Source organism: Stigmatopora argus, chromosome 8 (genome assembly GCF_051989625.1).
Source record: "Stigmatopora argus isolate UIUO_Sarg chromosome 8, RoL_Sarg_1.0, whole genome shotgun sequence".
NCBI lineage: Eukaryota > Metazoa > Chordata > Actinopteri > Syngnathiformes > Syngnathidae > Stigmatopora > Stigmatopora argus.
In genome coordinates this window covers 9,778,553-9,802,193 of record NC_135394.1, presented here as the reverse complement: position 1 = coordinate 9,802,193, position 23,641 = coordinate 9,778,553, and the positions used below count along the sequence as shown (strand labels likewise).

The 23,641-nt window shown below is 41.6% G+C and overlaps 5 protein-coding genes across 13 annotated transcripts in view; 3 read left to right on the top strand and 2 right to left on the bottom strand.

The window, feature by feature from the left end:
• The window catches only part of atf6 (activating transcription factor 6), a 38,882-nt gene extending 35,718 nt beyond the window's left edge, over nt 1-3,164 (top strand). For all 3 annotated transcript variants that reach the window (XR_013301206.1, XR_013301204.1, XR_013301205.1), the window contains exon 19: nt 1,329-3,164. The gene's annotated coding sequence lies outside the window, so the exon portion shown is untranslated. The remainder of the gene's footprint in view (nt 1-1,328) is intronic.
• Nucleotides 646-3,643, bottom strand: LOC144078435 (torsin-1A-interacting protein 2-like). 3 transcript variants are annotated; one of them, XM_077606500.1, is made up of 6 exons: nt 3,540-3,643; nt 3,068-3,157; nt 2,607-2,768; nt 2,394-2,534; nt 2,186-2,320; nt 646-1,956 (listed from the first exon to the last, which is right to left on the bottom strand). In XM_077606500.1, exons 2-6 carry the CDS (start codon nt 3,114-3,116, stop codon nt 1,220-1,222), a joined length of 1,224 nt encoding a protein of 407 aa, XP_077462626.1. In that variant the 5' UTR covers nt 3,117-3,157; nt 3,540-3,643; the 3' UTR covers nt 646-1,219. The 3 variants fall into 3 exon arrangements, with proteins under 3 accessions (XP_077462626.1, XP_077462627.1, XP_077462628.1); XM_077606501.1 differs by having other exon boundaries at nt 3,068-3,144; nt 3,540-3,642; XM_077606502.1 differs by lacking the exon at nt 3,540-3,643 and adding an exon at nt 3,221-3,499 and having other exon boundaries at nt 3,068-3,144.
• Nucleotides 3,617-8,206, top strand: LOC144078434 (torsin-1A-interacting protein 2-like). Of its 4 annotated transcripts, none has more exons than XM_077606496.1 (7): nt 3,617-3,849; nt 4,027-4,152; nt 4,258-4,425; nt 4,821-4,916; nt 4,999-5,256; nt 5,339-5,392; nt 5,887-8,206. In XM_077606496.1, the coding sequence occupies exons 1-7, from the start codon at nt 3,774-3,776 to the stop codon at nt 6,663-6,665; spliced, it is 1,557 nt and encodes a 518-aa protein (XP_077462622.1). In that variant the 5' UTR covers nt 3,617-3,773; the 3' UTR covers nt 6,666-8,206. The 4 variants fall into 4 exon arrangements, with proteins under 4 accessions (XP_077462622.1, XP_077462625.1, XP_077462623.1 ...); XM_077606495.1 differs by having other exon boundaries at nt 3,620-3,849; nt 4,815-4,916; XM_077606499.1 differs by lacking the exon at nt 4,027-4,152 and having other exon boundaries at nt 3,618-3,849; nt 4,815-4,916.
• An 86-nt stretch (nt 8,207-8,292) lies between these two features.
• xcr1a.1 (chemokine (C motif) receptor 1a, duplicate 1) lies at nt 8,293-9,490 on the bottom strand. The gene is made up of 2 exons (XM_077606503.1): nt 9,447-9,490; nt 8,293-9,362 (listed from the first exon to the last, which is right to left on the bottom strand). The coding sequence occupies exons 1-2, from the start codon at nt 9,472-9,474 to the stop codon at nt 8,353-8,355; spliced, it is 1,038 nt and encodes a 345-aa protein (XP_077462629.1). The 5' UTR covers nt 9,475-9,490; the 3' UTR covers nt 8,293-8,352.
• A 913-nt stretch (nt 9,491-10,403) lies between these two features.
• fyco1a (FYVE and coiled-coil domain autophagy adaptor 1a) lies at nt 10,404-23,328 on the top strand. 2 transcript variants are annotated; one of them, XM_077607028.1, is made up of 18 exons: nt 10,404-10,451; nt 11,737-11,837; nt 12,877-12,983; nt 13,340-13,465; nt 13,854-13,960; nt 14,230-14,373; nt 14,537-14,630; nt 14,858-17,362; nt 17,440-17,532; nt 18,066-18,184; nt 18,252-18,419; nt 19,277-19,429; nt 19,498-19,727; nt 19,804-19,957; nt 20,957-21,049; nt 21,129-21,339; nt 22,097-22,206; nt 22,342-23,328. In XM_077607028.1, the coding sequence occupies exons 2-18, from the start codon at nt 11,777-11,779 to the stop codon at nt 22,415-22,417; spliced, it is 4,551 nt and encodes a 1,516-aa protein (XP_077463154.1). In that variant the 5' UTR covers nt 10,404-10,451; nt 11,737-11,776; the 3' UTR covers nt 22,418-23,328. The 2 variants fall into 2 exon arrangements, with proteins under 2 accessions (XP_077463154.1, XP_077463155.1); XM_077607029.1 differs by having other exon boundaries at nt 10,408-10,451; nt 11,740-11,837.
• Nucleotides 23,329-23,641: the final 313 nt, after the last annotated feature.

The following is a 23,641-nucleotide window of genomic DNA, read 5'->3' as shown; positions in this document are numbered from 1 at the left end:
TAATTGATATTTATTTCTCACTTTTGTTCAGAAATCATCTGTTTGTATGCTAAAAATATAGAGAAAATTCATATTCATTCTGTTAAATAATGATTATTATGACATTGGTTAAATTCTGTATATTACTTATTTTAAGCATTACAAAGAAATATTCAATACTCAATTTTACAGTTATAAAATTATAATTAAAAAAATAGCATAATTTTATTTGTTAAACTAGTAAAGACTAATTATTAATAAATCTAATCTGAAATAATTTGGTCTATTTTTTTTATAAATATGTTTACACGTTTACACAGTTCACATTTCCTGAATACTACTGTATATTTTGTATCATTAGGTGCACTTAAAATCCATTATTGTTCCCAAAAATTGAGTGCACATTGAGTATACATTCTGGTTGAGCTTATTTACCTCAAACCTATTTTGTTCAGGCTAAAAAACAATAGAGCAATTAATGGATTAAATACTACTTAAAACAATGTTATATTAAAAGCTAGAGTAAATCATAAATGCAATATATTGATGCACAAATGTCATCAAATCAAGTGCGCTTTATGAAAACAACTTCATTCAATGATGGAGCACCTTTAAAACTTGATGCTTTTTATTGATATATGTATACTTAAAAAAACACCCAAAAGACAGCATTTAGAATATTTTATTCATTTTTACTATACAAGAATTTAATTTGTCACAATTATGAATAGGGGAACGCTGCTCTTTGTATAAATCTTTATCTTACAAAATATTTTCATAATTTACAGAATCAACCAAGACATCCACCCACAAGCCCACTTCCACCCATACTTTTCTACATGTGCCGTTATTTATTTTTTTAAACAAATCTCCCAAAATGGCTGCCAACCACCACAAAGAAGCATTAAGATCACCAAGGAACGATTAGCCAGAAACAAATCTGTTGGGTTAAGTTTTTATGCTGATTCAAATTCAAATCAGCATAAAGATACCAAAATTGCAGTTATTTTTGTTTGAGCTCTTTCAGGTTTTTTTCTTGTCAAGCTAACCATATTTTTTTAAATAAAAACAGGGTTAATTTAAGAGTACATTCATGCCCAAAGACATTTTTAAATACAAGCCCACATTTTAGAAATCAGGAAATTGAGCTCAGTTATGGATTACAGACCCAAAAATTAGGTGAAAACAGCTGTCGTAGCTAACTGATTAAAATGTGTGTTCCCCAGCATAATCTGACTGTTCACGAGCAGCCTTCGTGCTCCGTTCGCGCCTCTGCAGCAACGGGAAGGATTAGATGAGAAATCCGGCTCCACAGTCCGCTGTACTTATCCAGGTCCATCCTGTCGTAGGCCAGAGGACGACCGTGCGAGAGGAACTTGCTCTGAAGATGGTCGTCCACCATCTCCTCCACGGCGTTCAAAGAAATCTTGGCGGGTATGGCCTCTTCTTCCAGCAGCACGGTGAAGATGAGGGACGTGGTCTTGTACGCGGCATTCTCGTGGTCGCAGTAGCGGTAGAAGATGAGGGTGGACCCCGGAGGCAGCTGCTCCAAGCGGTGAATCACCGCCACGGGTTTGTCTCCTCTGAACGCTCCCTGTAGTTGCTCGTCGATGTCCTCTTTCACCGCGTCGCTGTCCTCTCCGGCTCTGCCCGCGCCGTCGATCTGCAGCACCGATCCTTTCAAGGCGGCGGAAACGGCGGCGCCGAGGTCGCGGGCTAGGCAGCGTAGCGTCCGGCGGCTCCCGACCCCCGCCGTCAAGATGAGGCTGACGGGCTCGGTGGGCCGAGGCGTCTCCAGGTGGCGTGTCAGGTGTCTTCGGCTCCGGTTCCACAACTCGGGACGCTGGTGGGGAAAGCGAGCTTGCACCATTTCCAGCTGCCTGAGGAAGACGTCGACCGCAGATGGCGGCTCGCGGTGGAGGACGAACGGGACCACGATGGCGACGAGTGCCACTACGCCGATGCAAAGCAGGTTTACTATTCCAACACAAAGGTGACATACTTTGTTACGCAAATTATTTTAAAAAACTCATTTATTTACAGAAACCAGATTTTTTTAACCACAAAAACTCATGGACATCCAATCATACAGTGACTGGGAGGGGCAGCGACCCTCTCAGTTCAAAAAGATTGGACGTCTCTCGCTGCATTCTTCATAATCATATATGTGCACTAATGCATATTATATATATAATAATATAATTACCTTTATTACCAGTCACGTGACCTGTTTCCTGGCTTGCAGGACCAATCGTCTCCACTTTAGGTCTCGGTTCTTTCATTGAGATTTCCTGCAGCACCTGTTTGGACTCTTCTTCCGCTAGATTCTTATTTGCAGGTTCTAATCAATAAGGATGGATCAAAAATAGTTATTTACACGAAAGTGGAGAGACTATAAAATGATTTTTTCGCACCTTGTTGATCACCACAGTTTGCTTTGTTGAGGACCAAACAGTCTTCCAGGGGGCTTTCAATTGGACCATCTGCCTGATCGGCGTTTGTTCCCACCTCTATTGCTGGTGTGTTTTCTTCATCCTCTGGCTGGTCACCCTCAGCTATACCAAAGAAAATTTGATTAATTACATAGTACAGTAATTCACTTAATATGGGAAGCAGAAAATACTCACGTGCAGCGTCCTCATTTTTTTGTGCTCCTGCGCAATCACCATCAACACATTCGCTGAGGTCTGACAGGATGGTGGCGCTCTTCTCCACATTCGAATCATTCAACTGGTCTTGACTCAACTCATTAGCCGGCGCTAAATTGCTCTGCTCCCCCTCTTCAACATCTGCACGACAAACAAAACCAGATTTTTATTTTTATTTTTCAGTTCAATAAGAGGCCCCAAAAAGTTTTATAATTTTAAAAAAAGTAAATTATGACCCCACCCATTGTTTGTTGTATTTTATCTATGTGGTTCCACTGATTCTATCACCAAGTTGATAGGTACACAGCAAAAAAAGGTGATCGTAAAACTATGTTTACCTGAACAATGTTGCTGTGTGATCCTATCCCTAATGATCCCATATTAAATACAATGTTTTAAATAACTTGATATGGCAGATATGTCTATTAACTATGTTTTACCTGCTGTATCTTGTTGGCAATAGTCAGTTGGGTCTGGTGGGTCTTCCATGGCTGTTTCGAGCGTCACTCCAATGAGCCTAATAAATGATCCTTTGTTGTAAAAAATGGACCAAAAAACGTGTCATATTAGAGTAATCTTGCATATTAACCCACTGCAGTCACTATTCTTGCAGGTGTCCAGTTCAAAGCAATTCGTTTCAAACACCCCCACGAATAGATGCGTGAATATCAATGATGAATTAAAGCAACAACAACAAAAAATCTACGTGTTAACGCCAAACAAACCAGAAATCAAAAGTAACTGCTTCATCTAATGCAAAAAATAGAAAACGAAACCAAAATGTTGAAACCCAGTTAGCTAGCATGCGACTTCGCTATCTTTGTTAACAACACCACTTTTCCCGGGGGGAAAACAATTTGAGTACATAAATATGTATATGCCTTTTGATTTTATTTATTTATTTAAACTCACCCTAATCACGTTACCATGAAATACAAGCAATCGTATCACTTGCACGATCTCTAGCCAACACGGATGTTATTGCCAGGCAGAACGGAAGTTACGTAGGAGTTCCTGGACGGACCAGCTCAACGGAAGTCACGTTCATTTCTGGTTTTTAGGGTACCCCCACCAAATTCTTCCCCCGTGTCTTAGAATGATGCGCAATCCTATTTTTTAGTTCGTCATTTAGATTCAAAACCCTAAATGGATACGGATATTCCTGAAGATACCGTCGCCCAACTTCCAAGGAGGTCGACGCGACGGCACTCTCCAGGGACGAGTAAGTTTAAAAAAAATGTGGACGATTGACATTAGCTTCAATGCTAGCCTACTTTGCTACCAAGTTTTGTGTCGCCACTCCACGCCCATTTGCATTCATTATTGAGTTAATTGCGGTTGAAGACACTAAATGGAGTCGAGTCGTTTAGTTAAAAACAACAATTCTTCTCCTGCATAGCTTTGATTTTTGAGGTAACACCAAGAGGTCCGTTAAAGAGGTCCAAAAGGGGAAAAAATGTGTTGGCTTCTCCTATCCCAATTGTTAATGGATCCAAAAATCTGGAAAGTGGCTCTGAAGACGAAGGTGAGCTAACAGGATTTTTTTTCCGGACTCAACAACAATTAAACTTGATGTGTCGTCCTCACGCTTCTCCAAAAGTGATGTCATCTTTCAAAACTTGTCTTCCAGAGTTCCCCAGCAAAAAGAATCGAATGGAAGAAGCAGAAACACATGGTGGCAGTGGTGATAAAAAAGAGATGGATGTTCAGGAATCTTCACAAGAGAAAACAGAAGACCAGGAAATGGATAATGAGGAACTGTCTGTTGACAATCCCTTCCAGACAAATGTAGAGTTTGGTAAGGTCTCGATTAGCCACAACTTGCCAGGATTTTTCAGACACTCAAACCTCAAACACCAACCTTTATTAAAATTTAAAATGATCCAAATGGGGAAATAATCAGTTTCAATCTGAAATCACTTTTTGAACTCCAAATTTAGGATATCAGGAATTAATCAAGTTCAACATTCTAACTAAATTTAGATCTTCATGGAAAAAAAATCATAATAACGTGATTTCATTACATCAGTTTACATTAATGAAACTGCACTTAACATTCAACCGCTAGAACTGATTTATGATAATGTGGAATTACTAGTCAATCTGTTAATAATTCAATACAAACAATATACACAATTTTTACTATGTTTGTCATTTCTATTCTATGATTGGGTTCCTTTTCATAAGGAATAGGCTCCACAGAACACGTGACATTGTCCCCCTACGTTCAACTTGGCGAGCACTGCTTTTTAACTGAAAATCCAGACAGACACTTCCTTAAACCAGCAGGTTTGACCCATTTCTCTCTATTCAAGTAATTTGTTGCAAGTCAAATTGTCGTATTCTTAGCTCGTTATTCTGTTGTCTGCAGGTCTCGTATCATCCACCAAAGAAAGCTCCGCGTTCACAAAGCCTAGCACACATCCGAGATCTTCCGACAATGCGCGGAGTCACAAGGGCTTGAGCGCGGCTGGGCACAAAACACAGATGGAGGCTAAAGCCGAACGTTTAAATCTAAACCACCACAGTGACTATCGTTTGTGGGCGCCCACTGTTATGGAACACCCTGTGCGACAGAGAGCCACTCACCTTCTGGCTGGAAATATATCCATTCCTCACAAGAGAAAAGGTAAGCAGGCCCTAAATTGAATTCTAGCTGCTTGTTAAATTGAACATTGTTACCCTACTTATTATTCCTCCCCCTTTCTCAGAAGTAAAAAAGACAGCAGCAGTTACCAGCAGAACCGCTGCTGGATCATCCCGAGGTAACGATAAAGTTATTTTAAAGGGACAGACAAAACTAGTATCAAAGATTTTCTTGTGAAAAATATTTGTTGAATGTTACTTGCGCATAGAAATGGTGGGTTTCTCAGACTACTGATAATGAAGAAGATAATCTTTAAATGCGAAAAGTGACACATCTCTTACAATTTACGGTGACCACCTCTTAAACTGGCTTTTATTTTAATTTTTTGCCACTATTATCTCTCTCATCTCATTTTCTGAACCGCTTTATCCTCATTAGGGACGCGGGGGGTGCTGGAGCCTATCCCAGCTGACTCCGGCCGGGCCAGAGGTAGGGGACACCCTGAATCGGTGGCCAGCCATTCACAGGGCACAAGGACTTTGGGGCCCATGTTGACCAGATGTTGTACAGTTCACTACTGCCACTTAGTGGCAGTGATTGACGCTGAATAGTTTGTCCCAAGCCCCCCACAAAATCTCTCATACCTGAACATGGTCCTGACGTTTGTTTCAGGATTCCTTCATTATTTCTGTGGGCTCCTTGTAATTTTGCCACTGCTGCTGGGCATGAACAAGTTGATTGCCCTATACCGGGGATCCCCGCAAGGAGCGGCGGCTCCAGTCAGGACCTTTCAGCTCCAGTCCTTCGCCAGCGCCCTGTCCCAACTGGAGAGCCGCTTCCGCAATCAGAGACCCGACTTGTGGAAGCGGAGCAGGATCCACTTGGAAAAGCACCTGAAAACCCCGCGGCCCACCGAACCCGTCAGCCTGATCCTGACGGCCGGCCGGGGCGCCGAAAAAACGCTGGCCTGCCTCGCCGAGGGCCTGGCCGACGCCTTCTCCTCGGCTCTGGGGAGTTCGACGCTGCGCGTGGACGGCGCCGCCGAGGCGGGCCGGGGTAGCGACGAGGTCAAGCTGGACATCGACCGGCAGCTGCGGGTGGGTTTCGGAGAGGGGCGGGCGGCGGCGGCCGTCATCCATCACTTGGAGGAGCTGCCGCCTGGGTCCACCCTTATTTTTTATCGCTACTGCGACCACGAAAACGCCGCCTTCAAGGAGGTCTTTCTCGCTTTCACCGTGCTTCTGCCTCGGAACGAGGTCAGCGGGCAGCTGGGAGCCGTCGAGGAGATGGTCCAGGACTATCTGAAAGACAGGATGGCGGGCCCGGGCGGCAACACGGCCTTCAACGAGATGGACGCCGACAAGTTCGGCGGGCTGTGGAGCCGTATCTCCCATCTTGTTCTACCCGTTGTGGCCGAGGAGGACATTGAGCAAAATGGATGCTCGTTGTAAAAGTTCAAGAATTTTCCCTTCAATCATTTTTGGGGATTTTCTCCTAACCTTCAGACTTTAACCACATTTGTGAGTGTTTTTGAAGAACCAATTGAACTCATTTAGTGCCGTTGACGATGACAGACTTCCAATCGTGTTTCTGTTTTCATGTTTTTGCTGTAAATATAAACGAGTTGACGGCCAATTCATTCGACCTGAGAACAAGATCATTTGTTCGTTTGATGCCAACCCTCCCAGCTCAAATGGATCAGACACCCTATCAGCATCAATGGCACTGAAAAAGTTGTTTAAGCTTAGGCAGGTTCCTTGCGTTTACTTTCCAGGAATTTAAAAACAAGTTCTGACCAATGAAATTAACTAGAAAGACACTTTTCTTTAGCTGAATTTAAAATAGGCACTGTGCATTTCAACAAAATAGGCAGTTTCAAACCAAAAACCTGAGAAATTGGGTCTTTTGTGAACCGTAGCTAAACAGGGACTTGACCAATCTTTTGTCTGGCTTTTTGTGACCCTTAAAATGATAAAACGACCAAAACAAGCCTAAGAAATGGAATATATTTCAAGTTAGCAATGCTTGCACAACATATGCTTTGATTTGAATTTACACGTCTTTTATCACTCCACAAGATTGTCACTTTTTTCACCTTACATAAATGCACTGTTTTGAGTTGATGTCCAATTAGAAACGCATTGACAATTTTCTTCCCCATAAATGACGAGGCAAAATCACGCTTCTAATCTTTTTCTACTCGAAAGCCGTGCTGAAATTCAAATGAACAAATTGCGAAGTAGCAAACTGATTGGTCTTATTCTTCAAAATGTGGAGAAAATCTCAGAAGGGAAAATTCTTGATTGCCATTTTTTTTTTCCATTCAATTACATTCATGTCTCTTTAAGAACTCCATTCTAATCCACTCAGCACAGAGATTTTCCATATATGACCAGATTTGATAGCATCATCATGAAGTAAACATTACGCTGATTTCTCACAGCCTGGTGTTGATGCAAAAGTTTGAACACCCCTGTTCAGAAGGACATGTTGCTTTTGGTGACCATTTTTTTTCTTCTGTATTTGGTCTTTGGCATCCTCACGTCTGATTCTCTTTTCATTGAAGTTCCTCTTTTAATTCATTTGTTTTCAAACAGATATGTTTGCACTGATGTTGGACCTTTATTCAAACAGTTTCCTTTTATGTGGAATCCTATTTTTATTTGTTTTTGAACTTGGAGTTTTGGTTTTTGTGTGTGTGCGCATGTGTGAAGATTGGATGTAATGTTAAGATGATTTATTGGTTTTCGGGAAAATGACGGATGCTCTTTTGGACTGTACGTGACGAAAATGTGCCTTTGAGACGCATGTAAAAGAAAAACTTTATTGAAATGACAAAATATTGATGTAAATAGTTTACAATTCAAATCATGTTTCTTTGTTTGTGTGCTTAATTATCACATATTTGATGATTCTTGTATTCCTATTTGGCATTCTCTGAATATTTAGTAAACCTGAACATGTTGAATAAAGATTATTTTGATAGAGAAAACTGATGCTTTATATGAAAAAAGAGTGTTTTATTTCACCAAGAAAGTTTAAATATTTTACATTTTAGTTTTGGGAAAGAAAAGATGAATATGGGCTGATTAGTGAAATCAGCCTAAATGACTTGAAATTACAAATAAGAAAACTAACCTAATACATTGATCCCTGTGAAATAACATTTTGGGTCCTCCCCTGCTGTATCTGAACCAGGTTGGACCGCCTAAAGACCTTCTGGAACATCGTCTTGAGGTGACCCCTGAACTTGACGCCTATCAGCGCGTAAAACACCGGGTTGATGCAACAGTGGGAAAAAGCCACAAGCCGGCACACGTAAAACCCATAATCGAGCCGGATACTAACTTGGCAAGCGTCAAACGGCGGAACCAACTTGTCGGCCAAAAGCCTCAGGAAGATGAGCACGTTATACGGCACCCAACCCAGGAAGAAGACCACCACGATGCAGAAGATGAGCTTTACCGCTCGACTCTTTGTGTGCCCTCTGCTTCTCCGGATGATGGTGAGTATTTTACAGTAGCAAAAAGTGATGATGGCAAAACAGAGCAAGAAGAAGATGTTCTGTTGGGAAACGCCAAACGTGGTCCACCAGTCGTCCTCGTACTCGCAACCCAAGGAGTGTTTGTCCTTGTGGGGGATGGAAATGACGCTACTAAAGAGCAACGAGGGCAAGGCTGCTCCGATGCTGGTGATCCAGAGAAGGAGCGATAGCAGAACCCCCTTGGTTACGTCTCGGGGCTTCAGATCCCACAGCGGGTGGACAACGGTCAAGTACCTGTAGACGGTCATGACCGTCAGGAACAGGACGCTGCTGTAAAACCCGATGAAGAAGACAAAAGTTACGATTTTGCAGAGTGCCTCGTGGAACAGCCACCCCCACATGTGGTAGACGGCCCAAAAAGGAAGACTGCTGGTGAAGACCAAGTCCGACAGAGCCAGGTTGAGGATTAAAATGTTGGTGAGGGACTTGAGGTTCTCGTACAAAGCCAGGATGACCAGGACCAGTAGGTTTCCAATGAGGCTGAGCGTAATGACGAACGATAAGAAAGCGGGAATTGCGATGGAGCCAAATTGGACCACTTCGGCTTTTTCGCATACTTCGTCTTCATAGTCGTAGTCATAAGAAGTGTCCGAGTCGTTCATTGCTGTGAGGAGAGTATTCACAATCTGAAATTGGAAAAACTCCCCAAAAAGTATTACGTAATGTAAGAAGAGAAAGGGAAAATTACCTGACTGATGTGGCTCACCGTTGCTCATTCTAGAAATACACAAATACATCTTTTGTATCTCATGACCCCTTGGGTTTCGCTTCTGCTTTTAAGAGGTATAACCTGTTGTGTTATTTTTTTATTAAGACGCACACACACGCACACAAACACACACACACACTCTACCACCGGTCCAGTAGGGGAGGGGTTTGCACATCGGCTTCACAGTTCAGAGATTGAAGGTTCGATTCCTGTGTGAAATTTGCATGTTTTCCCTGGGCTTCTGTGGTTTTTCTCTGTGTACTCTGGTTTCCATGCATTTTAAAATGCATTTTTAGGTTGGCTGAATACTCTAAATTATTCCTAGGTGTGAGCATGAATGGTTTTCCGTCTCTTTGTGCCCTGCGATTGGCTGGCCAATCAGGGTGTCTCCTCTGCCTGGTACCAGAAGTCAGCTGGGATAGGCTCCAGCACCCCCCGCAGCCCTTGTGAGGATCATTCATTCAGAAAGTGTATTAATCTTATACTGTTAAAAAAATGCAGAACTTAAATTGAGCTAAACACATTATGTTGGCAAGCGTTTCTGGGTGTTGAAATCAAGATAAATATCACAATACTAGCTTGATAACATGATCAAAATATCACATAGAAGCAGATACACTACAAATTTCCCTATGATGTTCCGCATGTTGTAAGAATATTTTATATTTTTAAAAGTATTTATTACATTTTTAATTATTATTTATTACATTTGGTAGTTCATTTAACGCGCCTTGGCGCATCTATTCTTACGCGTATGATGTCTATGATAATGGTTGCCAGCGATCACATGATGCCTGTGTTTACACAGCGACGACAACCGACCATGAGGGTCGTTAAATCCCGCCTATTGACGGAATACCAATTGGTCGGGGATCGCAAACTCGCTTTGTGATTGGTTGAAGTTCTTTGCCAATCATCTCAGCTGCTCCGAGTTGATCCCAGAACGCAGCTGTTTTGTTTTGGACATGAATCGAACGCTGGAAAGTATGTTAAAGTTTGCTTTTTTTCCCGCAATTGATAAATGTCGATCATATTGTTTGAACATTTAAAATAAGCTTTCACGTTGACTTGTGGGTTGTCAAGAATGTTTGTTGTATGTGTGCCCTCTCAGAGTTATATTAATTACATGTCGGAGAAAAGCACTCGCTTGTTTGTTGTGTCAAAGCATTAAGCTTGTATTTTCGAGTACGTTTAAATGAGTTATCAAAGCCTTTTGATATTTGATCGCTTATCAAATATGTTGTCAGAGTTAAATACAATCGTTAGAGATTATTGTACTTTTTATTTAGCAAACGAGTTATATCGTACCCCTAATAACTGTGAGCAAAATTGGCTTTACATTGCTCTTCGAATTTGTATTTCCTTGTCATACGATATCCATGCTTCATAAATGATTAACTTTCAAAACCCTAAATTATATTGAGATCATTTTATTAAGTGTCCTCCTTTCATCACATCTTGGTTGTTTGCTTTGTTAATTAACCCTAAAAGTGAAGCATTTTTGTGCTCCTATCAAAATTGCAATACAGGAAGAAAGATCTTATCTGTTTACTTAACATTTATTACCCAAATTCTAAATTTTGTTCAATAACATTGACTTAATTGATGCCCAACTGCCTAGTCATTTCAGTATGTTTATTAGAAGGATTTTTTTCGGGTGGGGGGCGTGGTTGGTTAAAAAACAAATTCGCATGTCAATCTATTCAAAATTTGTATTGCTCTAAGTATTTTAAACTACATTAGCAATACAATTTTTCTTTAACCAATTGGATTTTGTCTGACTTGGCTGCATGTTACTATTATTTGTTTGGTTCGTCACAGTATGTCTTGTTTTGGGGGTGCAACATCATTTAGTCATCTGCCCACACTCAGCAATAATGATCATCGTATATTTTATTTGAATATTTTCTTTTTTCCCCCTCATGTTATTTGATAAATGCTGACTGTAAACAGCAGCATATATTGCGCTTTTATGTAGTGTTGATATTTTGTGTGATTGTGACATGGTAGTGACGGTATTAAGAGGTGGATTAAGTCAGCTAAGTCCTCACTGAAGGCCTAGTTACCAAATGCTGTCCTATTACCACAATACACAAATGCCATCAATTCACTATCAATAATGTCCAAAGCCAGAATTTAACAATTGATAATTTGGCAAGACAACTGCACAAAAAGTCAACAAAAATGTCAAAAAATCTCATTATCATTCTTTAAAAAAAATCATATCATCCTTCTTTTGTGCTGTGCTGATTGTAATATTCTGATTCAGCAGGCTGGATGTGACCCCAGGGAGGAGGAGCGGTGCTGCCATGGCTGTCGGGGCTTCGGTCGGGGAGAGCCAGCTCCAGAGGATTATCCGTGATCTCCATGGTACGCCCCCAGCTTTCTCTATGTGCGTTTTTGCGTGTGACTAGATCAGCAGTGGACAGCCGTGGCCTGAGAAAGAACAGGAGTGTCACAAGGCTTTACTGTCAGAGTGTCACTGTCATCGGCACGCTTGGATCCAGCTAATCTATCGTTATCTGGTATTAAAAAAAATTAAAATAAAAAGTCACTTTGGGATCCGAGTTGGTGCCGACATCTGTGTCAGCATGCAGCCAGACAAAGAGCATGTGCTGAGTGTGCGCCCAGCCAACGTGTCCTTCCAATTTTTGCGGTGGATAAGAGGCGAGTATGTACGTTATGGATGGGGAGTGGACCTCGCGTATGGTAGTGCTTTATTGCATGGGGAAAAATGTGACACATTTAAATGATTCTCAAAATGTTACAGGTTTACTTTCTCTATGGGAATTTAAAGCATTAAATGCTGCCGTGGAAGTGTGACCTACTGTAAGTCAGTGTCAGAACAAATGAGCGTTTCCCCATCGAAATACATGGCCACTTCATTAGTCGGTTTGATGTAATATAGCTTTGAAACAAATCTGTTGATAATATTCATCAGTCAAACTTTTTGAAGTATAAGCAACTCGGGTCATTTTGTGGGCTGGCAACGAAACCACTCAGTGCGCTTTTTAAACTTGTGTGCACTGTTTGCTCGTACATTAAACTTTTTTGGCCACATGATTTTTGGTCATTTCAATATTGTCACTTATATGTGACCAATAGTAATTTAATTATATTAGTATTTTAGTACGAGTTACTGTATTTTCATATATACATATATATATATATATATATATATATATATATATATATATATATATATATATATATATATATATATTTAAAAGATACATGGATCATATAGTAATAAAAATTAAATTAATTGTATTAATATGACTATAAAGGTATTATGGCTCCCAATATCATACTATTTTATAGAAATTATGGACTTGTGCGCTGTAATTGACAGAGATAGATGTCCCAATTTTTTAACATAATTTCTGTTTTTATGTGTTTGGATTTGCAGAAGCTGTTGGGGAGCTTGTTAAAGAGTATAAGGAAAATGGCGAGCCGATCACTGATGACAGCACCAGTTTGCACAAATTCTCCTACAGACTGGAGTACCTGTTGCAGGTGTGTCCCAGTTTTTAAAAAAAGCTCCATAAAGAACTGGCATTGGACATGACACTTTTATTTTGTATTTCTATCTGTGTATTTCTTTTATTTCACTTTATTTATTGCTTATAGTTCAAGTCTTGTATAATGATAATAACCTTAAGTGTCATTGCTATGAGCAATAGGTTTTTCAGACATTTCAGAAATTTCTAAACTCTTATGTAGGAGCTTTGAAAAAATATATATATATAATTGTGTCATGTCGGCCACAGTATTAACATTCAAATCTTTGAGTTAAATGAGAGCCCTTAAATCGTGTTACTAATGTCATTCCAAATGATTTAACAACAAAATTGTCATTAATTGTCTTTCAGTTTGACCAGAAGGTGAAGACGACATTTCTTGGCACAAAAAAGGACTACTGGGATTACTTTGCCGAATGCCTGGCTAAAATTAAAGGCGCAAACGATGGCATTCGCTTTGTCAAATCCATATCAGAGGTATAACTAAACGTTATAGAACTTTATTTAATCACAGACATATATACTAAAGAAATGACTAAGTCAAAATGATCTATTCTCTCCCCATAATTATTAAGAAATATATTTGTATAGCAGCAAGGCAATAAGGGGTTAAATTTGCATTGGTGCTGGTGTATCTGTGTCAGTGTTCATTACCAAAAATAGGGTGCTGCAAATTTAAGTATAGCAGTCGCAACAATACCAAAGGCCTCAACTTTAATGAAAAGCTGGTTGTTTATAAGCAAAAATATCTGGTTAGGTTCCCAGTCATCCAAAGCTAATAGGTTGAATCAAGGCAACCAGATTCCTCTTGTGTTTTTTTGTAAAGAGACAGATGTGACAATGTTAGTCTTTCCTTCTTCCATAGCTGAAGACCTCGCTGGGGAAGGGCCGAGCGTTCATTCGTTACTCCCTGGTGCACCAGCGATTGGCGGACACGCTGCAACAGTGCCTCATGAACCAGAGAGTCACCAGGTACACTTTTGGATTGAATGCAAGCAATAGGTTTTTCAGAAATTTCTAAACTCTTATGTAGGAAAACAATCAATCATTCAGCATCATTTGGAATGCCTGGAGGAAGCACCAAAATACTAGTGTAATAAGTAACAAATTTTGAACCAGTAGACTAGTGAAGATCGCTACTCACTATATATATATTTTCACAGCGGACTGTGGAAAAAATTGCAATTGACATTATCATTGTGCTATTTTTTCTCCACTATTTTCAATTTTTTTGTCACCAGTGACTGGTACTATGCAAGGAGCCCTTTTTTGAAGCCTCACCACAGTGTCGATATCATCAATCACTTGTACGAACTCAATGAGATTCACTTTGATGTCGCTTCAAGAGGATATGACCTCGACTCCTCCTGGCCTACTTTTGCCAGGTAAGAGTACGGCTGGGAAAGCAACAAGAATGTAAAGAGGAACGCATTAGGATTGGAAATGAGCAAGAAGAGAAGTTCTTAATTTATGAAAGAACAGTAAAGCTGTTAGAACAGTGGGAAGGTTATGTTCTCTTAGTATCAGTGTTATTTATCCTTTCAACAGGAGGACTCTTGGAGGTGCGAGCTCACCCGGACATGCATGGAAACCACCCAGTCGCAGTTCCAGTATTAACAGCCTAGCCAGCAATTACTCTCAGGTAACCGATTGGAATTCAAGTAAAATCCACTTCAGGATGTTAATTTGCCAACAATTTTCTGGGATTCAGAATTAACATATAAAAACAGATATAACTGAAAATATTGTCCCAAGGGTTGGGTATTAGGAATGAGTACAAATTATTAAATATCTTTTGCAGTAAGATTTCACACCACACTCAAATATCTCTCTCTCTGGTCTTTTCTGTTTTTCCCTACAAACATCTAGCAAGCATCTGATTTCCTCTCCAGTCCGGACTATGGTCAGGGTCTCCTGAATGATCTGAACGACTCCTTGCCTCCCTGCAACGAAGACGTGAGCACCGTGGAAGATCTTCGTCTGGAGCTCGATCGCTCTGATCTGAAACAGCAGGAGCTCCTGAATAAAGTGCAGGAGCTGAGTGGGGAGGCAGAGGAGCTCAGAGGCGTTGTGGTGACGCTTCAGAGACAGCTGGATCTATCCCTCACGGCGCAAGAGGAACAACAAGGTTTGCAGGAAGAGCTGAGTGATCTGCAAGTTAGAGAAGAGAGCCTTTCGAATGAGGTGGAAAAGCTTAGGATTGGCGAAAAAGCCAAGGAATCGGAACAGGGTCGTCTTCAAGAAAAGTTGTTGGTTGCTGAGGGGAAGAACATTGAGCTGTTGGCAAAGTTGGACGGAGTTCTGAGTGAGAAAGGCAAGCAGGCGGCTAGTCACTTTGATTCAGCACAAAAGATACATGAACTGTTGGACAGCTTGAAGGAGGCAGAGAAATGTAAGATGGAGGCAGTGGCTGAGGCTGAGGAGAAGAAGCGGCAGACAGACAGGACAGTGGAAGAAATGAGGCTGAAGGAGACTGCGGCAGAGGATGCTGAAACAAAGCTTAGGGCGTTACTTAAATCTGAATCTGAGGAGAAAGGAAAACTCCAGACCAAAGTAGAGGAACAGTGCCACAACCTTGAAATGCTGCAGGGTGACTTGACGCTGAGAGAAAAGGAGACCAGCAACTTACATAGGCAGCTGAGGGACCTCCAAACATCTCTGGATGAAAAGGAGAAAGAGGCCTCAGAGGCGAAAATGAGGACACAAGAGGAGAGAGGGGAGCATGACAAAGAGTTGAGTACGCAGAAGCAAATGTTAGAAGAAGAAATCGTTACTCTAAAAGAGCAGTGGGAGATTAAAGAAGCAGAGTTAACCTCCAGCTACCAGAAGCTACAACTTGTTGAGGACCGCAACCAAAGCCTGAGCGCCGAGAGGGACAAGCTGAAGACAAGACTCGAAAACCTTGAGAGTTGCGTTCGAGAGCAAGATGCAAAGACAGAAGACTACAAAACACAGTGTGCCAATCTAATGGGTGTAAATGGGAAGCTGTTGACCACAGCAAAGAAAAACGAGGATCTTAACAAAGAGATGACAGAGAACCGGAGACTTCTGGAAAGCGAATTAGCATCCTTAAGGGCTTCGGAGAAACATTTAAGGAAGCAGCTGGATGATGCCAAAATGACAGTGGGTGAAAAAGAAAAAGGGCTACGTGAGGAGAACCTAAAGCTAGAGGAGAGTCTGCAGCGGGCCCACATGGCTGCCAACCTCTCAGATGTTACATTGAAGCAGCTTGAGAAGCAGAACCACAGTCTGAGAGAGGAGCAGGAAACTGTGAAAGAGTCTCTCTTTCGCATGCAGGGCAACCTAAAGACTGTTCACGGGCAGATCAGCGAACTGGAGAAAAGCTTAGGAGACTCGCAAAAGAGTGAAGCCAGCTTTCAGGAGCAACTGCAGGCGGCAGAAGCGCAGCTGGAGAGCAAAGACAAGCAATTGATTGAGGTCCAGTCTAGGGTGATTGCTCTAGAGACCACAGCGAAGGAGATAGAGTTATCAAAGGCAAAGGCAGAAGCAGCTTGCTCGAAACAGACAGAAATGATTGAAATGGTTACCTGTGAGAAGCAGGCAATGGAAAAGTGCCAACTCCAAAGGAGTGCCATCCAAGCAAAGGAGAACCAGGAAGCGGCTGTCAGGCTAACCATATTGGAGGGCCAGTTGGAGGTTAGCATGAAAGAAGTATCCAGGCTCCAGGCAGACATTCTCGACCTTAAGGTGAGCTCACAGAGATCAGAGGAGGAGAAACTGAAATCCCAAGCGCAGCTAGAGGTGACCGAGGCTCAGAGAGATGAGTTGCGGACTCTGACCGAGCAGCTTAAAGTCCAGGCCGAAGCCTTGAACCAGAAACATGTGGCGGAGCTCCTGGAGTGCAAAAAGAAAGAAGACGTGCTAACGGAACAGCGCGACAGAGAGATGGCCGCCCACGCTGAGCTCTCCATATCCGCAGCCGCACTCCGAGAGGAATTGGCCGCCCTCAAAGCCGAGAAGAACCGTCTCGATCTGGAGAACACTGAGACACGAGAAGGCCTTCACAGGGCCAACACAGAAATGGCTGAGCTGGGAATGACCATCTGTAGGTTAGGTGCAGAAAAGGAGGAGGCCAAGAAGCACTGGGCGGACGACACCGCCGCTATCGAAGAACTGAGGCACGAGGTCGAGCGCCTGGAGGAATGCGTGGGCCAGTTGCAACTTGAGAATGAGCGACTAGAAGGAGAACTGAGCCTCAAAGAGAAATTCCCAGAAGCGATCGCAAAACTTCAAGAACAGCTGGAAAATAATAGGACCAAGCTGGAGAACCTCAAGCTTTCCAGCCAAGAGGAGGTAGAGGCTGTAAGGTTCCAGATGAGCTCCGAAAATATGAACCATCAAGTCCAGTTGAAGGTGACACGCAGCAACTCAAAAAGCACTGCAACTGTTTGTTTTTATGTCACTTGATACACTGATTTCATTTATCTTAGAATGCAGAGAAGCAGCTACAGCTACTCAAAAGCCAGCTTCAGGAGGAGAAAAAGACCGTGTCGGGTTTACGAGAAAGAGTGTGTGAACTTGAGGTTTGCCACCCTCATGCATTATTCATTTAATAAAAGTTGTAGTACAGCACCTTAATTTTCTGGCGATTTCGTGCCTTGTCAAAGAAAGCCCCGCACATCTAACGATTGAATCTGTAGTGCGAGACTTCCCGCAGAGTTACCTTCATCATCATTGGCCCTGGTAGATAATTACACTGCGCTGTGTGCATGTTTAACTTTCAGTTGCAGGCCATAATGGTGTCTTTTATTCACTCACAGTGAGACATGTATTGTACTTTAACAATAAAACCAGACAAATGGCAAAGGGCAAAACAGAAAACCTTTTCATAGCATGTTAGCAGACTACAAAAATAGACATCTTATTCTGGTTGTGACATCACAACCAGAAAGACCAATCGTGCCTATTTTTTTGTTTCTGCGCAAGTACATGTAATACTCATCAAATGACAGAACGGTCACATGGTGACACCAGATTAAAAAACTAGCAGACTTTAAATGTAATGTTAGCAGTTTTAAACTATAAACTATTTACAATCTGTTCATGCATACCGCAGGCTGAAAGTGACGAGTTTCTGCAGCTGAGCGGAGAGAAAGACGCTCATATCACCAAGACTGAAGCGACCGTTCGCGAACGTGACAGTGCAATTCAGCAGCTGCAAGATGCCCTGACCAGGTTAGTGTGCGGCTCTCCTTCACATCATCACTAGTGGTCCAATACTACCGTCTCTGTGCTTCCTCAGTGCCAAAAATGAGCATATGGCGAAGCAAAACGAATGCGAAGAGTTCAAGCGTAAACTCAGCACGACAGAAGACGACCGACAAAGTCAGCACGTGAAGATGACGGCCGAGATAGATGACCTCAACAGTACCAAGGTCAATCTAGAGGAGCGGCTCATTGAGCTTATCAGGTAGTGCCTAGATTCTAATCGAATCATTTAGGAGCAGCTGCTAGGACAAGCGTAGTCACGGCATAATTATTTGTTTGAAAGCCTAGTCCCCTCTTCTTTCATGTTCCAACTATGTTTTAACAAGGTTTTCCAGAGGGAGCTAACTTTCTTCTTTTTGCATCTGTAAAAAAATGCAAGGCCCCAAAGTTAGATTGAGAGTGAGAAAATGCACGCAGACACTTTAATGATGGTGAGAGGAACATACAAGAGAAGCAGTTCGCTTTATTATTCTGGTTTCAACAGTTGTTGGTACCTCACTGCCCACAAGGCATTTATATCTGGCAAACTTGAACTGAATGTCAGTGATTTTATCACTCACTTCCTCCTTGGATCTGGCCACACAATCTCAATGTGCTTCCTCATGTGTTATGCATTATTTTGTGAAATTAATCAACTTCTCCCACATACAGATACATAAACAATTGGTGTACCTGTGCAGAAAAGTCATTCGAATTATAATCTTTTCAGCAACGATATTATAATCTGATCCCATTATAGTGCATTACAGTTTGTACTTCGCTGACGATGATTCAAAGTTTAGTGTTTTTGTCTTTGGAAAAGCAAACATTTTGGTACATTACATTGCATTAACCCAATTATGCCCCAATTCCCGTTTAATTCATTGCCTGCTGTTGACGCCCAATCCCTTTTTACTGGGTGGGGCGAATGAAAATGAATGTTTTTACCATAAAAATGTTGACACGTGATTTATCACACCGTGAAAAACCAACTAGTTGGCTGTTTTACGTGGCAAACAAGAGGGAATTAACACGAAAACCATCGTAGGCTTTTTGATCTTAGTCGTGCGGTCTCCTCAGGGACAAAGACGCTTTGTGGCAGAAGTCGGACGCCCTGGAGTTTGAGCAGAAACTGCGGGCCGAGGAGCGCTGGTGGTTGATGGACAAAGACGCCACTCACTGCCTCGGCTGTCAGGGACAGTTCACCTGGTGGCTGCGCAGGCATCACTGCAGGTGGGCGCTCATCATCCAAAAAGAGCACTTTTAAAGAAACACCAATAACACTTGTTTTAATTTTGCAGGCTCTGCGGCCGCATTTTCTGCTACTACTGCAGCAACAACTACGCCATGACCAAGCACAGCGGTAAGAAGGAGCGTTGCTGCAAAGACTGCTACAGTCAACACAGCGCGGTGGTGGAACGCTTCACCGCCGCAGAGCTGAGCCCGTCTGAACGGCAGCCTCCGCCGCCGGGACCTGGACCTCATCCTGTCCCCGAGTCTGCCCCATATCTTCCCACTCCCTCTGTCACAGGTAGGAGCTCGGAACGCCAATGCTATTCTGTTTGTAGTAGTTTTCTGTAGAGTCCAATGTGCATCTTCCCTCCTAGTTTCAGACCCGAGCAACAAGCCTGACGACGGCACCTTTGACATCATCACAGAAGAGGAGGTAAACGGCGTCTATGACAGTGACGCCAATTCACAGACCACCGGCGGCTCCTTCGAGGGAGATCAAGAGCAAAGGCCACCAGGATCCTTGGACATGTGAGTGTTTGGATCTTAACAGAAATGTTGAGCATTTTGGGTTGAAAAATTATTGTGGAATAAACATTTACTTATTTGGGTTTATCCTCCATTTGTCAATAATAGTTCATAAACTACCAAAGGCTTGTTTAGCTCTCTGCTCTTCAATTTCTGTTTTTTGTTTTGATATGGAAACATTTCTATAGTACACAGAATTGTGAGACTAGGTTATAATTTTTAGCCCAGCAGGCCAACAATTTTCCCTTTATTATAATCTCCACCTACAAAGGTGGGAAGCAGAAAAACTGGAACTACACAAGTTCCCTGTTGCTTTAGTTGCAACATCAATTGTTGTGACCGTGAACACCCCATTGCTTTACGTTTTAAGAATAAAATACAAAGATGCCGAGCCTTCTTTAGTTGACCTAAAAAGAGAAATCTTCAGGTGTGTTTTTTTTTTTTTTAAAGAATGTTAATATTAACATTTTGGCATTAATCAACGCCATTTGAAGTTCACAGTGACATGAAGTAGCATGTCTTGAGCAAATAGTTTCAAATCTTTCTGTTACTTTTACGCATCCTTTACAGAACAGCAGCACTAAATGTGGTCATAATATACAGGACGATGGCTTCTTAGCGTGAAAGCGTAAAAGTCACAATGGTTCATTCTTGAGCTTAGTAATGGGTTAAAATTCTCTCGGCTTGCTCTTCAAGGAGCTTTCAACTGCATATGAGTGTATTTATCAGTGGCTAGAGTTGGTTCCTGATGGTTACATGTAATGACAACTTTGCCATCGCCATGACGACAGAGCGTATTTCATTGGCTGCTAAGATTTGTCTGAAAGCCCCTGGGAAAAAAAGGCCACTGTCGATACGAGATGTTGGGTTAAGATTGGCGGGGGCTTGTAGCTAGCATCCAAGTGTAAAAGTCATTTTCCAGAAGGTTTTCAGGTCGTCATCTTTCTCTCTCGCCACCTTACTTTTGCATTAGGTTTAAATATGAATGAATCCTTTTTGCAGAGGGGTAGGAGAATCAACGCCCGACGAAACGGAGGAAAACGTCGCCACTGTGCAGGATTCGGAAATCAACCTTCTGAAGTCGGGAGAACTCACGTGAGTGTCGACATTTCGCTGTGAGCAACTTCAGCTGAATCTTTAGCTACTAAACTGTCTGTCGCTTGGCTCATTACAGGATGACTGTCCCGCTTAGCATCGAGGACATTTCCCAGTTTGGCGATGGCTCCCGTGAACTCTTCATCAAGTCCAGCTGTTACAGTGTGGTGTCTGTTGCCGTGGACGACTCGGGGCCGACCATCAGCTGGATGTTTTCCTCTGAACCTAAAAGCATCTCTTTTAGTGTGGTTTACCAGGACTCTGCTGAAGCGCAAGTGGAACAATCAAAGGTAGAGCTGCACCTAGGTTAAGTTCAGAACCAGGTACACATATAACCTGAGGTGGGTTCAGTAGCAAAATATTTTACTCAAGTAAGAGCAGCATTACTTCAATATTATGTTCCTCAAGTAAAAGCAGTCGTTCCGAAACAGAACAAAAATAAACAAAATAATGAATACATTAGGGCTGTATGCTCTTACAAGTACGTAAATGCACGATTTTATTTGATGACAAAACCCACCTCAAAAATTATTTTAAACATTTGTAATATATTTTATTACCCTCATTTTCACTCTTGAAGGTGCACGCACAAAATTTCACTAGAAAACTATATTTGCTAATGCACTGTGTAAGCAGCACTGGGGTAAATCCACTGCGTTTGGAGAGGGGCAAGTAGGCACTCATGATCCCTAAATTGTGCTCTATGTTTTAAATACATCAATCAAAAATTAATAGCCTTCCTTTTCTGAAGCTTGTACCAAATTTTCAGAAAGGAGAATGTACACTTCATGCGCCACAGCCTGTACACGACTGAAGTCTTGTACTGGCACGATTGGGACATCAATAATCCATAACAACCTATGCTGACCATAGTACAAACACCTGAAAAAGTCATGCGGTCCACAAATCGGAGCTCAGCAGCACATCCTGTCTTTCAATGGCGCCCCGTACATGGCGTAATCAGACCTCTTTGATAGTGCTGATTGGCATCTGGGGTGCATTGATGTTGACCAAAGGCCAATTTTCTTTTCTACTTTTATTTCCCAGGTCCTCATACCACTCACTCGCTGCAATTCTCACAAAGAGACCATTCAGGGACAGCTGAAAGTGCGACGGCCGGGCATTTACGCGCTCATCTTCGACAATTCTTTTTCTCGGTAGGCGCACACTTCTTTACCGATGAGGCATTTATCCTCATGAGTGGGTCAATGATTCAAAAAAATCTTATCACTACAGTTTATCCAGCAATTAATGGAATTGCATCTTTTGGAATGGAAACATTTCCCCCGCAGGTTTATCTCCAAGAAAGTCTTCTATCAACTGACCATGGAAAAGCCCATAATCTATGATGGAAGCGACTTCCCTTGAAGCTTTAACATCGCAGCGACGTCACTGGAGTTACGGTATCACCGTGGCAACTCAAAGGAGCTTAAACAAAATTCAAATTGAGGGATATTTGTTTTAACCTCGAGAAAAAAAACACAATTACAGCATAACAATATTCTTACAGTTAACCAATGTTTAAATGTGCCCTTAAGTTGCCATTTTACACGGAAGAATGAATTAACACTAGCAAAAATATATCATATGTTTTAGCCCTAAAATAAGTAAATAATCCTTCTCTGAATCTTTTTTTAAATTTTATTTTTAACAACATCTTTATTGGTTTTTTTTTCCAGTCTTCTAATTGAAAAATCCCAAAGAGATAGAAGACATAGTTTTGTGTGTGTGTGTGTGTGTGTGTGTGACTGAACACTATTTGCACTGTGCGCACTTCTCAGGATTTTTGCATATATGTGACACTTGGTTGTCATTTTATGTTTTTGTATCCGACAGATTGCAAAGCATTGAACTAATTGGCTGCCATTGCTGGCGATAGACGTCCAATTAATTTGAACTTAACGGAACCCAATTCAAATAGATTGGATGTCTACTAGTGGGGAAAACTGGTTTAGAATCACAGCAGAAAGATGAAACGAGCCACATGCTTGGACATTTATGGGTTGTTATAGAGGATCACATTTGGGCAACTTTGCGTATTTGTGTTGGTTGGGTTTTATTATTATTATCATATTTTTGACATAACCTTTTGTCTTTCTTGTACATGAATTTTGTGTCTGTTTTATATTTGGAAAGAGGTAAAAACATTGGTTAACATTTGATTATGTTCTTCAAGTAAGGGCTTATCTATGATCTTATTTTTGATTGGCACAATTTTGTATGCAAAGCTATTTTTCTCTACGGAGCGGCACTTGTTAAAAATATATTTTCAAATGGTATGATATGGTCATTTGTGTTTTACTTAATGCATGCTGGAATGACTGCAACACAATTGCTGTTAAAATAAGGAGGAAAAAAAACTGCATTTTTTTTGTAATAGTTTTTGGGATATTGATATCACCCTTGTCAAAATAATCTGTAAAAGTGTGTTTATTTTCTAGTGAAACTTCCAAATACATCAGTCTCACCAAAAATGGGAAAATTGATCCAAATTGAAGTTTTAAGAGGTATGGTGTTTAAAAATCAACTTTTGCTTTAGGATTTTTTTCCCTTTACTTTCGTAATTGTATCTGGAGGTAAATGAACCTGCGT